The sequence below is a fragment of the Drosophila yakuba genome, chromosome 2R (assembly GCF_016746365.2).
Source record: "Drosophila yakuba strain Tai18E2 chromosome 2R, Prin_Dyak_Tai18E2_2.1, whole genome shotgun sequence".
NCBI lineage: Eukaryota > Metazoa > Arthropoda > Insecta > Diptera > Drosophilidae > Drosophila > Drosophila yakuba.
Window position 1 is genome coordinate 3,434,341 of NC_052528.2, and position 16,756 is coordinate 3,451,096.

Here is a 16,756-nt window from a genome sequence, read left to right on the forward strand (position 1 = left end):
CTGTGATCTCAGGAACTACAAAAGCTAGAAAGTTGAGATTAAGCATACAGACACCAGAGACATAGACGCAGCGCAAGTTTGTCGATTCATGTTGCCACGCCCACTCTAACGACCCCAAACCGCACAAAACTGCCACGCCCACACTTTTGAAAAATGTTTTGATATTTTTTCATTTTTGTATTGGTCTTGTAAATTTCTATCGATTTGCCAAAAAACTTTTTGCCACGCCCACTCTAACGCCCACAAACCGCCCAAAGCTGCTACGCCCACACTTTTGAAAAATGTTTTGAAATTTTTTCATTTTTGTATTGGTCTTGTAAATTTCTATCGATTTGCCAAAAAACTTTTTGCCACGCCCACTCTAACGCCCACAAACCGCCAAAAACTGTGTTTAAGACTCTCCTTCTCCCTTCCACTAACTGAGTAACGGGTATCAGATAGTCGGGGAACTCGACTATAGCGTTCTCTCTTGTTTTCTGTTCTAGATCCAACATGATCTAGAAAGACGGCTGATAGTGCCGGGCAGATGTTAAAGAACTATCGGGTTTTTACATTTTAAATTATTCAATGAGTATTTTTGGGTATGTACGAGTAATATCGAACGCTCTTTTACGTTTTCCGGCCAACTATTTACTTTTCTATCATTTATAGAAATAGTCACCTTTAGAATGTTACTTTTCGGTGACTTTTCGAGAGATTTTCAATAACGAAAATACAAGTTTAAGCACGAATAATTCAAAACCAAAATTTAAATTTTAGATCGAACGTTGTTAGTCCAAGCAGTAGAATGTAATGTGGACGAGGACGTAAAGTAATTATTTTAAAAACGGGATACATACGCAAAAATTAATATAATAAAAGCAATTTTTGTTAACTTTATAAGCAAAGTATATTTGTATTTTATATTTTATTTATAAACTAGAAATTTTAATACAGCTGTCGGAATAAAAATAATTAATTTTTGTGTATGTATACTTCGTGCATCGCGTTAAAAAAGGATTTTATTTCTCGACTTTGGCAACTCTAAAGAAGGAGAATTTTACAATACTATTTGAGAAAGGCCATAACTACTTCCGAAAAAAAATAAACTTATAAGAAATTTAACAAGGAAATTTCGTCAAAACCGTGTCAATTTGTTAAAAATTCATTCACCATAGATATATGTTCTCTATTATTTGAAAAATAACCAGAGAGTCAACTGGTTAGTGTGTAGAGTTTTAAAACACTCCCGTCTAATGCATAGTACAACTTTCGAACAGCTGACTGGAATTCGAAAATATTTAGAAACAAGTGGTTTCAGAACTTGGAAAGTTTGTATTTCATTTTGCCGGGCGTGAGAATCTCTTTATAATTGTGCAACTCATCTGTAACCATTTCCTGAAATGCTTCTGTAAGCATTACCTTCGTAAACGTTACTGAGAATTTTTTCTGGATAATTAATTATTATTAGGAAAATTTCTTAATTATTAATAAAATGTCTATTGAGTGTATACTAACTAAAGTAGAGGAAGTGTTCCCAAGGAATATAAAAGTCCCGGTTCTATAAATATTTATAAATAAATAAATATTTTATTTTTCATTTTATTTAAATACAATAAATCGATCAATTTCAGTAAGTAGCCTTGTTAATTTATCCTGGAGGGAAGAGGCAAACAAAGCCGACTGTGGTAGCTTTATTTTATAATTTACCATTTTCGGTAGAATATTAAGCTGGAACATTTTATGATCAAAAACAACAAATAATTTGACTCAAATTGTTCCCCTCTTCCACCATCTAAAATCCGAGACTTCTTTCGTCTTCTATAACAGATATTGTGGTTTATTTTTGTCAAATTCCAGAACGGAAAAACACAAATAGCTAAAATCAATATTATATATAATTAAAAACTAGCGCTTTTTTAACCCACTTGGCAAAAAGAAATTTAAATTATTAAATTTTTTTTATTATTAGCGGATTACGATCAGGTAACATTTTCAAGACACAGTGTTAAAATGAAAAATTTAAATTCTCTAAAGTGTCAACGCATTTGAACCGATTGAAAATGTTTTTTTATGGCTTTGGTTTGGTTCCGGAATGTCTTGGGGGAAAACCCCATTAACATATTAGCCCATGTGGGTAAACTTTTGCAAAGCTCATTCAATTTGCCGGTACAGAGAATTTCCCAACATCTGTTCCTTACAGGAACCATGAATGCTAGGCACTGGTTTTAATCTTATGATTTATACAAAATTAAGGACGCCATATAGTCGCATTAATTACGCCTCATAATGAGTGATTTATGCGAGAGCTCAGCCTTGTGGCGGCGTCTAGCATCAGCAAGCATTATTTCCATCCCAGACCGTCATGTCCTTCCTCACATCACAACCTAACGTCGTGATAAGAAATGTTCTGCCAACGCCTGCGGCCAGAGAGTCACATTAGCAAAAATGCCCGTAATTATGCTTTTTATGATGTCACTCATATTCTGCTCCACCCAGGTCAGTACCTTATCAGCCAAGTTGTGTTTGTGGTGCTGGATCTTTAAGAGATTTTACGCATTCTTAATTCTTTTTTTATGAGCAGCCGGCATGAATTCAGAAATTCGTTAAAACAATTCTTTGGGACTGATTTTAGGACCTTTTGACCAATATCGCAAACTTTACCATGTTCTTCCTTATTTTATTTGACTTGCGATGAATACCTTAGTTACATCTGCAAATAGCTAACATAAAACAAAGATGGTCCGGATTGTTAAGTTAGTTAAATTCGTAAAAAGGAAACTTAATTATCCTTGCAGTAATTATTTATTTGAAACAATTATATATTACAAGTAAAATTGTTAATAAGTTTATTAAAAATACCGATAGCTTTGGTGGCAAAAATAACTACATTTTCCGCCGGCGACGAAAAGAATTCGTGTGCGCTTGATGGTTTCAAATTTCGACTTAACTTATATTTTGACATGATCAAAGTTTGATTGGTGCAGATGCCGGACGTAGCTCTGTTGGAATCGTATGATATAGGAGCGCTAGCTAGTCGCCCCCCAACTCGAAACAACGAAAAGTTGCACCAAGTGGCCGTGTCTTCATAAATGAATGGGTTTATTCGTTGAAGACTTGGGCTAGCCTTAAAGCCTTTACGAGCCTATTTAATTTCTATTTCGACTATTTTAGGAAAAGCTTCATTGTATTCAGTCGGCGACAAAGTTTCTTCAATAACTATACTCTTGTCTGCATTTTCTTATAAAGCGGAACATAAAGCGAAAACTCGATGACATCAACAAATCGGAAGTATGCACAGAATCGGTCAATCCGACTGCTTGATGACGCAATACTTCATCGTCCAGCTCGAAATGTGCATTCTTGGGTCAGTTTTCCTCTTTGTCCATCAGAAATAGTGGTCCAATGACGTCACAACCTCCATAGATCAAAAAACCTTTCAAATAAAAAAAAAATTTTGCATTTTTTTTCCTACATGCATTTTTATCCATTTCAAAGATCAAGCGCCCCCAATGAAAAACCCTTTATAACCTTTGGCAGTTTTGCTAGGAATATAAGCGCAAGCTCCATAAGCTCTTATGGGTCGGAAAAGGCATGTAACTGTACAGGTGACATCAGAACAAACCGAGGAATCGAAATCTCATCCAGTTGAGAAAGAGTGCTTTTTAGCATATTCCTCCAAACTGTTTCTAAATACATCGGAATCGACTCATAACAATCTAACTTATTAAGCCAAAGTGTCTGCAATAGGATCTTTAATGACAATGGGTCTTAATTAGCCGAGGGTCTTCGATAGGCAACCACGATATTCCTAACGCGTTAGTTGACTTAGTTGAATCCGAGATGGGTCCACTCTATTCAATACCACATAAATCAACATTGCATTCAAAATTCTTGTATCGTCTCCTATCGATAACAGAGAACCATAAATCAATGAACCAAAACCAAACAATGTTGAAATATTATTCACAAATATTAAATATTCGTTATCGTAAACCCTTTTAAACTGGCCAGTGTTGTTTTGTAATTTCTCTCCGTGACTTTGTAAGCTTTAATTGTTCCCAAAGCTTCACCAGAGAGTCAAGAAATTAGATAACTGGAATGCTGGCGACTTTATGAACCAAAGTTTCGAAAAGGCTGATGAAATTTATGAACTCCAAAGAATCTCCATTAAATTTTGGCAATGCCAAATTCGGAAGTCGCGCACGAGATGGGGATACAGCAGCTGATCCCGAAGTTTGGCTGATGCTTGCAGTCTTCAAGACAGATACAAGAGTCATTATTTTTGCCTGGCTCACAATACAAAGTTCTTCTTATTCTAAAATCGGAATAACTCCCTGGTTGTTCGTTTAACCAATGTAATTTTTATACCCGTTAGATTCGTTGAAGCAGAAGCTTCCGACTATATAAAGTACATATATTCTTGATCAGGATCCAGAGCCGGGTTGATCTGGCCATGTCCGTCTATCCGACCGTCCGTATTAACGTCGAGGTCTCAGGAACTATAAAAGCTAGAAAGTTGAGGTTCAGCATGCAGACTCCAATGACATAGACGCAGCGCAAGTTTGTGTATTTATGTTGCCACGCCCACAAAACGCCCAAAGCTGAATAATGTTTTCACATGTTTGTTAGTCTTGTAAATTTCTCTCGATATGCCAAAAATCTACTCGTAGAGTAAAAGGGTATACTATATTCGTTGAAAAGTATATAACAGATGGAAGGAAGCGTTTCCGACCATATAAAGTATATATATTCTTGATCAGGATCCATAGCCGAGTCGATTTGGCTATGTCCGTCTGTCTGTCCGCCCGTATGACCGCTGAGATCTCAGGAACTACAAAAGGTGGAAACCGCCTAAAACTGACTAGTTTGCGTAAGAACTGGCTTAGATGTTGATACTTTAAAGTATATACATACATATAAATATACATATACATTATATGGTCACAAATGTCTCCTTCAGTGCGATGCAATCTTCTGACTGACTTCTGACTATAAAAATAGTTTTATTCCTTATTCTCTAAATCATATTTATGGGTTACTAAGAGCTGTGAGGGTCTTAAAAACGGTGACGATCCCCACCCACTCCTCCAAAACGCCATAGAGTCGTAAATTCGGTAAACGCCTAAGTGGTTTTCTTACTTAAAGCCAGCGGGTCACTTGGGCTTTTATTGACTTGACTATTTCTAATGTTCCTTCAAAGATGGTCGTCGAAACATAAAATTTAATTTTATGTACACTGTACCAAGTCGGCAGAACACAGCATTTTAAGAAAAATGAATTACGTTTTAGTTAAGCTTCCATTGTTTTTTAATCTGCTTGATTTGTCGCCGGCCGAGTTTAATCATCATCATCGAGGATTTTTTGACAACCGACCGAGGGGCGCTGCCGTGTATCGTATGGCTCGAATCGAGAGAATATAGACGCGATATATAAATTTTATTAGTAAGATCTTGATTGCTTTAAGAGCGGCAGAGAGTCAAGATTAGAGATAATAGGACAACGTCTATTATAGCCAGAACATCATGCTCTGTAGGGGTCATGCAACTCAAAGTTAAATCTACAATGATTTAGGATTAGGGTACGTAGTTTTTAGTGTATCTGCTCAGGGAAGTTTAGCCGACTAACCAAGTCAGGACTATCAACTTTACCATGAACAAGCTTACAAATGAAGACTGTTTTAAGCATGTTCAACTGTTCTCTATATTGCAAACATAAACGTAATTGAACACAAAAATTTCACTCTCTGCCGGTTTTGTTACTGATTACTGATGATTATCCGAAATGATATAAGCAATTTCAAGTTAAAAATAAACCCACGCGTTAAAAACAAAGAGAACGGAACCGCTGCATTACGACAGCGGGAAAGGCGATGACCCAATGGGAGCCATTTAACAAGGATTGCACCCACGGAACAGTCATGGTGTCATGAAGATCGCCACAACCGAAACCAAAGCCGATGCATAGAGTGAGGCTAATGTCCGTTTGCTGTAATTGATATACATACATCATCTTGTGATCATGTCATGAACCTAAGTCCACAGCGATTACAAATAAGCTATTTGTCCATTAAATAAATATAACCTTCACAGGTTCGCCGCCTTGCCAGTGAAATATAATGCATTTTCTGAGTGCCTTTCAAGCATTCCCATGATGAGCCACTTCGACAGATTAAGGAAGAGAATAATAACAAATTCCATATTATATATACGGCCTATAATCGGTTGGACTCACAGGCAGATAAAGAAGAGGCAAAAGCAATCAGAACTCTAAATCTGATGTACACCGCTAATTGCGCATAGATTACCAGATGCATGCGCGATATAACAGGCGAAGCCGCCCCATTGCAAGACTAAGTATCCAGGGAACATGGTCAGCAAGGGAGTGCGGATGAGTGTTGGCCAGCTCAATGAGAAATTGCGACAGAGACAACTCTATTTGGCCAATTCGCAGAGGTGCGCTCGAGAGACTAGGAATCGCCAAGACCATTGCATATTTATTTCAAACTGACCCATTTGGTAATATTCATAATTTAAATTCATACGAGAGCCGCTTTGGCTGTTCAGCACCAAAAGCGGCATAAATTCTCGCTGTCACTTTTTTAGTGTGGTGCCATTTGAGTTTATTTGCGAAGAGTGTTCTGTCATAAGTTGCCGCCAAATTGTTGCGTTGTACCTGCTGCGAGTCGTAGGAAATCAGATTTAAAGATCCCACTCGGCCAGCCTGTAACCCAGAAACCATTTAAAGCGTAAGGTACTTTATGAATTCGTCGTGGGCCGAGATGAGAGTTGCTGGTGCGCACAGATCGAACGAGCGCCATCAAATATGTCCGTTTAAATGTACGATCATTCTTGCCTTAAATGCAAACTAGTCTGATCCCTCGCTAAATTATTGTTAACGATTTGCACTTCATTTCGGTCGTACGTTTGGTTCGATTTCGTGGTTTGTTTGGTCTTGACATTATATTGTATTGTAATGACTAGAGGATAGGTTTCGATACGGTCTATCAGAATAATAATATTAATAATAATAATAATATTATTGAATTAAATTATTTTCGAGTTCAACCCAGGCACAATTATCGGGTATGGTTTATATTCTATAATATACACATAAAAATTCAGCAACCTTAGGTTCAGCTTTGGTTCCCTATTCATATAATATATTAAAAAAGACAAAGATACTCCTACGACCGAAACAAAGAACTAATTACCGTCTTTATCGGGTTAATGCAATCGATTAGCATATTCTCGTTTACGATCTGCTTTAATTTACGATACCGCATTTATTAATATTGGCATCCCCGTTTTTCTCCTCGTCAGCTGCCAGCCAATTTTAATTTATAATTGAAATTCCCCCTCGCTGTTTTACAGTGGCCGGCTAAAAGATGCGACAATACCGGCAGATGCCACTCATGAGGACTCTGGATCTGGACCCAGGTATCGTGAATCTGGGTTGGTCGGGAGGTACCTGTTGAGTGCATAGCGATTCGCTGGACGGTCATCAGGCTTATGTGGCATATAATTTTTTTTTGGTCCGCTCATGAAAGAGTGGTCGTAAAATTTTTTGATGACGTTTGTCAAGCTGCCAGGTTGGCCCGCATGGCAATGAATTTTTTCAGTTTGTACCATTAAATCGATATATTTATGACACTCCACTTAAGCTCCATCAAGTGAAGTATTTTTGACTTGTTTTCGTTTTTGGTTTATTTTTAGACTTCATGTGAGTGACGCCCAAGAGAATAACTTGGACTAAGAACCGTACATTTTTATTTGAAAGCAGTTATATTTTACATTTGAGTTAAATATATGGAGCAAACGATTTTTTACTAAACAGAAATTAACCAACGTTTTAAGCGATGGCTCATAGTATGCGTTTTAATACATCACAATTTGCATGCCCATACTCATACTTTAAATTAAATACTTTGTTATCCACTTAAAAGGAACGTCCCTATCAAGTCCACCAGCCCACTTGCACCAACTTGTCCACTTACGTGCAGACTGTTTGGATTTGACAGCAAATTTTGTTGTACAGTATTTCTATATTTTTCCTGTTCCAACTGACGACGACGGCTTCTACATTCAAACAGCCATTTGCTCCCCCTATTTCGCGCTTGTGGTACCAAATTGGGTGATAACTCCTTTTTAATGGTTGCGCTTTGCCTGACTGGATTGTTGCTGTTTTTCTACGTTCTTTTCTATTTTTATTTTTATTTGTCCCGCTTAAACTCATTCTTCGAATCAAACAACCACGAGTATTCCACGCGGCTCCCATTGGCATCCTCGCGTACGATTTTCTTCCTCAACTGTGTTGTGCAGTGTTTGCCTCGAACAACAACAGCATTAGTGTAACAACAGCAACAATGTTGTCATGTTATTTGTTGTTTCGCTATTGCCCCATTGCTTTTATTGTTGTTGATGACGGAGAGGTTGGTAATGTTTCTGGTGCAGATTCCCTTGGATCTGGTTCGGTATTCGGCTTGGGTTTGGGATAGGGCTGGCGTTTGAATTGGCATAGTCCGTGTTGTACGTAGTCACAAATGCAAATAATTGGAAAATGTTGCTATTCAGCAACACTGAAACTGCATTTATGATTTAATTCCTAAATATATCTATGGCGACTTCCCCCATTATCAGTTTCGCTTAGGGGATCCAATAAAATCTCCGCTAAAAGTTATTAATTTAAACACAAAATGCATCTCAAAGAACGATTAACAACCAAATATTTGTAGTTAAAAATTTCCGGAAACAATACCTTTAGCTAATTAACGCTATAAAATTGCCACGGTTGTTAGAGCAGCATAGGCAATATTTTTGGGCGCCTTATGCTGCTGCCAGCATGTTAATTGTTACGTAAATGTTCGTTTATCACTCACAGAACCATCATGTAGGGTGGTGGATGTGGCCAATATGGTCCTTTCTTGTTGGACGGATGAGGGCGACAGTCGCGGATGTTCGGCATGGCCCATCCCCCATATAAGCCAGATCGCATGTCCCGCATTCCCACATGGATCCATATCGTCCGGGCGTAGAAACGGTAATGGAACGAGGTTCTGCGTCGGAATTGTTATGTTTTTCGTATTTAACCTCAGACATGGGCCTCGTTTGGATAAATTCCCGCCAACTGCTGCCAGCGATTGGTGTCGCTGCAATTGTGCGCTAAAATTATTAACAACCGAGACGACAACACAACAGCAGCACAGCGGTAACATCGGAGTTCCTGGCGTCAACGTCGACTTCGACGCATCGTTCATCACGCTCACATGTGGCGGAAATGACACTTTTACATTTAGCATCTCTAAAGGGCCGGAAAGGGACAGCAGGGCACGAAGAGAGAGACAGCAGCAGTGGCAGCAGCAACAAAGCCTTACACGGATGCAGCACAGACGCCATAAACTTCGTTTCTGACAAGCCGCAACACACAGGACACGGGGACAACTGTCGAATACGTAACGTGGAGCTCGAAGAACAGGACGTGAGTTACGGACATGGCTATGTCAACGCTGCGGTGGCCATGGCTGTTGTTGCGACGCACGGTCTGAGGACTGCGGGAGCGAATCTCAAACCAATAAATGGACTAAAAATACTGCGAGTTTATTTATATCCCCCGTGAAAAGGAGTTGGCTAGAAAGCTAATCCGTCAAAAAATTATTATTATTAATCATATTCGGCAAAGCCGAGCTTAAGAAACTCACGCCTCAACTAAAAGGCGTACTCGAAAATGCAGCAAAAGAAAATCATTAAATAAGCTTACGCATTATGTGTTCGAACTTCTTAAAGTGAAATCCTATGAAAATAATGTCCAAAACAAAAAAAAAAACGCTATAGTTAAGTTCCCCGGCTATCAGATACTCGTTACTCAGCTTGTGGAAGTGCGGACGAGAAATTTTCAAATTTTTTCTGGCATATTGATAGAAATAGGAAAAAAAAATTTAAATTAAAAAAAATTAAAAAATGTTTTAAAAGTGTGGCGTAATCGATTCCAAAAACTTTCCAGCTTTTATAGTTCCTGAGATCTCGATGTTCGTATGGACGGACAGACGGACATGGCCAGATCGACTGCGCTGTTAATCCTGATGAAGAATACATACGTATGTATGTATATACATTATTTGGTCGTAAACGCTTCTTCTGCCTGTTACATATTTTTCAACGCCGATAAAATTTCATATTTTTTATTTTTGGGTATACAGATTTTGAATCCCTTTTTTTTTGTTTTTCCTCAGATAATTATGAACCCCGACCATTTAAAGGACACTCATCTGTGCATTAGGTGCAACGCCACTATACTTGGACTCACAAAATACATTGAGCACCGAAAACGAAACTGTATCGTAACAGAAAAGCAAAATGTTTCGCCAAAAGCCGATGGACGAGCAAGAATCTCCTCTGGTACTGAAGTGTCACCGTCGATTATCAGTAGCAGTAATTTGGATCAAACATATGATGGCTTCCAGTTTACGGAACCGGACGCTCCAAGTAGTTACCTCCGCAAAACTACCGCCAGTCATGGAGGAAAGACCTCAAAGTCCTTGACGGAAGCTTATGATCTTCCGAACGAACTTGGAGCCGATCTTTTCTTTTCGTCTCTACAACTGCAGAGCGTGGCAACGGGTGGGAAGATAGTATCGGTGGCCCGTCAAGAGCGAAGCAAAGATGAGACGTGGGTCGCACCAACTGGCGATCCCCTACTGAAAGCAGTTAGGGAGCACGATGAAACGGTGTTTAAGCCTCTTCACTTTGACCATGAGTCACCAGAAGCGAGTGAAGAGGAGGATGATGAGGATGAACACGAGGAATTTGATGCGGAAGAAGATCAGGAAGAGTACGATGTAAGGCGTCAGTCACCGCCCATTGTGCCCGCCAGTCACACAGGTGGTAAATGGAAGCCGGAATCGCGGCCGCAGCTACGACATCCGCATATAGAACGCCTCTCGCCAAGTTGGGATGAGCCCTCCGAAGATAACTACATTCATCCTCCAGCGGACCATACAAAAGGCAAATGGGTTCCGGGTAGCAAACAGCTGGAGTACATCGAAAATATAGATCTTACTAAGCTGGACCAACCGGGGGCTAGTTATTGGTGCAACATCTGCTGTAGGCGACTGAAAAGTCGTTTATATTATGACCAACATTTGAAGAGTGGCTACCACATTAAAAGAGCTGAAGCAGAGTGCGAATTAGAGCAAGCTACTCTAGGCAGAGAACTTACCCTAAGCAAGGACTTCTCAATAGAAGGCAATGAGGACAAAAAAGAACAAAAGCCACCAAAACGACAGAGGAGAGCAAATCTTCTGCGATGCGATCTATGCCGGCACACGATGGCAAGACATTTGATGGGCAAGCATTTAATCTCCCATTTTCATTTTAGAAGACTCCAGAAGCAGAGTCGAATTAGACGGCAAAAGTGCTTGCAGGAAATACTTAAGCATATGGGAAGCATAGTGAGGCAATCTCCTTTTCAGTGCTTGCCTTGCCGATTCTATGCTAACACTGAAGATAACTTCCTACATCACTGGCAATCCCACGAGCACTTGCAGCTAACAAAGAGACTGGGGGGAACTTTTTGGTGTGCTTTTTGTCAGTTTAGCTCCAACACCAATAATTCTATGTTGCTTCATTTGCTGGATTCCTCTCATAAGGAGGTGCTTTTAGCCCTCAATAGATCGGTTCCCATATACATAGCCCAAATAAGACGGCTACAGTGCTCTAGGTGTGGAATGGAGTTTTTGTACAACATTCAACTACGTCGACACTTTATCTCTGATCATCCGGGACTTGCTCTTACAGGAACGGCAGCCGATGAATACCAGAGTAGGTTTCGATGCAATTTGTGTGGATCCTCACAGACATCTCGTTTAGCTCTTCAACGTCATAAAAAGCATAAGCACCTCCTGGCAAGGTATTTTTGTGCAATCTGCCGATTAGAATTTGACTCCTCTTTAGATGCGCGACGTCATAGAAGCTTGATGGAACATAAGCAAAAAGCAAGAGCCCAAATGACTATTTTACCACCCGAAAAGGAAATAGAACATATGCTAAAAGAAGTTTTAGAGGAAGCAGCTCCGAGTTTACCCGCCAAGAGGAGTGGGGATATTAAGTGCGCGATTTGCAAAAAAACGTTTGAATCGTCTCAAAGCTTAACCAAACATCAAGCAGAAGTTCATTCATCAGATAATCATTTGTGTTTGAGTTGTGGTTCAAGCTTTAAATCTGCTCAGGCACTAGGAAGACACACACGCAGCTGTCAACCCCTGGCCAGCACATCATCCCCCCCTCATCCATTCCTAGCCCAAAAGAAAGCAATCTACTCCTGCGATCAATGTCGATTCCAATCTCAATATGAGTCCGATCTAGTTTATCACCGAATTTTTCACACAAGATCCGGAACAATAGGAAAGAACGAGCTTCTTCAGTGCCCCTTGTGCCCGAAGAATTTCAAAAAGCACTCCCTTAGGCCTCACCTAAGGAACCATACAAATGAAAAAATTTTTGAATGCACGGAGTGCCTTCAGAAATTTGCCAGAAGACACAACCTGAAGAACCACGTTATCACGAGGCATGGTAAAGTAGGTGATCAGGACAAGACTGAAATTTCTAAAAAAGATGTTGAACAATCAAAACCCAAATATCAGTGTGGAACATGTGGAAAAATACTGGCCAAAAAGTGAGTAGTAAGCATAATGTTCAACTAAGCAGCTTAATTTTAAGGTACTACAACTTCTCGCCAATTTGTTGGTTTATTTCTGTAATTTGGATACCAAACAAAGACCGCTAATTAGAAATTCGTAATAGCCCCAGGCCTGTGGCAAGCTGCTACGGAATTGCTGGTCATATGGAATTGTCACAAATTGTAGTATTTTTCAAAACCCGCCCAAATAGGTTTCATTCAAAAGAGACTTATATAAACTATATGAAAGCCGAGAAAAGTGCCGTTAGGAAATGAAAACCAAGCAAGAGTTTTGGTTGCGTTGCATTAATTAAAAATTCCTTGCTGCGGTATGTGAGAATAAGTATCCGAAATAATACAGCAAAATATAACTCATTAAGTGCTGGGCATTCCGCCCAAAAAGCGCGAGGACACCCCCAAGCGTGGACAGCAGCCACATGGTATGCACTGCGCTTACAAATCAAGCTTGCGGCTATTTCACCAAAAACTGCAATATCCCCACTACAAGAAATAAATATTTTTAAGGGTAAGCAACTATGGAAGCGGGAAGAACCACATTAGTGGTCTGTTGTAATTCGGAACTCATCCCTTTAGGGCGCCAAACAACATTAATAGAATGACTGCATCCATGTCCAATTTAAATAACTAAATTAGGATTTGTTAGTTTATTATATTACGTAATAAGAATGACGGTGTTTGAAGTTCTTAACATATTTTGATATCCTTTTAGTTCTTTCTCCTTTTAGTCCCTCTCGTAATTGAATCTCAAAAATAAACCTATTATCACTGACATTTCTTAATCGCATCGTCGAACTCCGCTGCTCTTCATAACTACTCATAACTTTCGAAGTTGTTCACTTCCCTCTGCCAACTAATTCCTTAAGCAAACATTAAGTTGAAGTGCAATCGGGACCAAGATGGAAACAGGAGACCAACCTTTCCGCCGGGGCTGAGAATTTTCTACTTTTCAAGCGATTATTTGAAAAATTTATTAAAATGCTCATTTGAAGTTATTGTTGTGCTCGCTTGATGTAGATACTTTGCTTTTACGACTAACGAGACCAAGTGGCCAGCAAAGCTGCCGGATGGTGTCGTGGAGTGGAGTCTCTGAGCTCTGCAACTTTCAGTACGCCTCAGTACCAAATGCGAAGGGAGGCCACGGGGACAGGAAGGACGACGACATCGTCAGTCATGTCAACAGCGGAGCGCTACACACACTTCCGGAATTTCAGACTTCAGCTAACTCAACTTTTACGTTGGTCTTTAAGCTTACAACTCTTGAAGATAACAGTCCTAGGGATTGAATATTGTAATTCTGAATAGACTGGCAATTACAACCTCGGTTTTCAATTTTCTAAGTTACTTCTTACTAATATAAACACATTTTAATTTTTAATATTAACGTTAATCACAAAATTCTCATGATAATGCAATAAAATGTAATTTGAAAAATTAATTAATATTCCTAAATCTACTATTTTCTAATTGCCCAAAGATTTTCAAATTTAACCAGTTCAAAGCTGTTACACTATTATTAAAATATGCACCTGTGTTGTGCAAGGACAAGCAAGGAATACATTTCCTCCTCGTGTCACGTTTCCATCGCTGGATGATATCCTTTGCGAATTCTTTCTGCAGTGCCGAGTTGGGATGGTGCTCCAGAAGGAGGCGGCTGAAGTTTGAGGCGTCCGCTGACGACGTCGTCGCCATCGCCGCGTCGGGCAATTCACTTTTATTGAAATAGCGTGCAATGTTATGTTGGCTGCCTCTGCTAGTCGAACTCGGATTCGGATTTGGAGTTGGTTTCGGATCTACCCTCGCCATCGCCGTCTTGCTTTGCCCGCTTTTCCTCTTTCTCAGTGTGCGCATTTCTTTTTTTCAGTTGGTCCGTCCTCCTTTTTTCATTCGGTTTATTTTTGTATTTTACGTCATTTCTATGGTGCATCATTCGTTTGCCGGCCGTTGATTCTCTGGATGGCACAAAGTGCAGTGGAATTCATTTTAATGGTCGCCGTCGTCCTCCAGTGATCCGGACCGCTACCACCCACGTCCCGTGCTCTCCCCAAGTTCCATCACTGGATAGTCAATTTTACAAACTTGATTTTCCATTCCCAATGACGCCAGCCCGCTCCATTGGAGGATTTAGGGATTCTGCTGCCACATTGCATTCATTCATTTTTATGAATCTGCGAAATTGAGTCGGACATTCTTCGGTTTGCGGTCGGCTGGCACTGGAACGTGTTGTTCGAGTCCTCGGTCTGATGTCTCAGTCACAATCACCCACCTCACTGTGGATTCCAGTTTGTTGTTGATGGGCATTGGCATATTCTGACGCTGTCATGTTTTTTTTAGCATTTCTTCTTTGTTCTGACTGATTGTGGATGCTCGTCTAACGAGTCATGAGGGAATTTAACAATTCACATCGAGCGAAGTCTAACCTAAGAATCAACCATATATTTACGTTACGTAATGTTCACAAATATGCTTCATAATCTTATTATAATATGTAAAACAAGAGAGAACGCTATAGTCGAGTTCCCTGACTAGTATAAGATATCGGTTACCCGATTTTCAAAAGTGTGGGCATGACAGACTTGGGCGGTTGGTTGGGCGTGGCAAACATTTTTTGTCAAATCGATAGAAATTTACAAGACAATAAAAATATGAAAAAATATCAAAACATTTTTCAAATACGTCTGTTTTTTGCCGTTTTAGGCGGTTGGGCGTTAGAGTAGGCGTGGCATGGGTCAATAAACTTGCGCTGCGTCTATGTCTGCGACAGCTTGCGCTGCGCTGTGATCTCAATGTCTATACGGACAGAGCCAGATCGACTCGGCTATCGATCCTGATCAAGAATATATATGTACATATACTTCACTTGGTCTTACTCTACGGGTAACGGGTATAATAAGTGGTTATATAGTCCGAGTATAAGTACAGCCACAAATCCATAACAATGGCCCGTTCCACAATGCTTTTAAAAGATCATTTAAAACTTCAAGGCATAAAAACAACATCATAATAAAGCCAAAACAAGTCAAGAAAATACACACGTATCGGTATAAGGGGTTTAAATGCGGCTGGTGGTGTGATGCTAGACAAGTGCAAGGGTGACATTTAAGGCTAATTTCCTGCAACGATTTTATTTCGCTCAAGTTTGCCAGATAAGCGCTAAAGAGTCGTCTAAATGAGGGAATAGAAAGGAAGGCACTTCCCTAATTACACATGGTATAGAAATGTTGCCACGCCCTAACGAGTGTGCAGGGGGTAATGGTGGTGCACTGTGGCAACTAATTCCACATGCAGCACGGGCCGAGGCATCAAATCCGGCTAATATCGCGCCAGCGAGAAACAACTCTTAGCGTCTCAGACCGGGAAAAGAGGACAGACAAGGACTTACGTACCAATTACACGAGAACAGCTCAGAAAGGGTATGTACCGGTGGGCGTCGTGGGTGAACGTCTACCAGTGATGCTTGAACCATTTTACGATAATTTCACAAAAATAACACGACTCCAAAGGTTTTAGATTCACGATTTGTATGGAGGAACATTGAAGACCAACCTTCAAATACGTTTGTAAAAAAAATAATTTCTTCTTTGCTGTAAAGCACGGCTGGGTGCGAAACATTTATGTAGGCATGACTTTTTGTGTTTCCTTCACCCAAAAGACCGGTACTTAAACCCGTTACTCGTAGAGTAAGAGGGTATACCAGATTCGGTGAAACGTATGAAACAGGAAGAAGGAAGCGTTTCCGACCATATCAAGTATATATGTTGTATATTCTTTATCAGGATCAAAATCCGTCGGTATGAACGTATGATCCAGAGACATAGACGCAGCGCAAGTTTGTTGACCCATGTTGCCACGCCCACTCTAACTCCCACAAACCGCTCAAAACTGCCACGCCTACTTTTTTTAATAATGTTTTGATATTTTTAAATTTTTTTTTAGTCTTGCCAAACCGCTCAAAACTGCCACGCCCATACTTTTGAATAATGCGTTGATTTTGTATTAGTTTTTTAAATTTCTATCGATTTGCTTAAAAACCGTTTGCCACGCCCACCCTAACGCCCGCAAACCGCCAAAGACTGTAAGTGTTAAA

General features: G+C 39.9%; 1 protein-coding gene across 2 annotated transcripts in view; it reads left to right on the top strand.

Moving 5' to 3' along the window:
- The window catches only part of LOC6529198 (zinc finger protein 407), a 39,005-nt gene that overhangs the window by 14,717 nt on the left and 7,532 nt on the right, over positions 1-16,756 (top strand). For both annotated transcript variants that reach the window (XR_005560809.1, XM_002090169.4), the window contains exon 2: positions 10,208-12,648. Coding sequence is in view for 1 of the 2 variants with exons in the window: in XM_002090169.4 (XP_002090205.1) it covers positions 10,214-12,648 (2,435 nt within the window). In the remaining variant the exon portion in view is untranslated. The remainder of the gene's footprint in view (positions 1-10,207; positions 12,649-16,756) is intronic.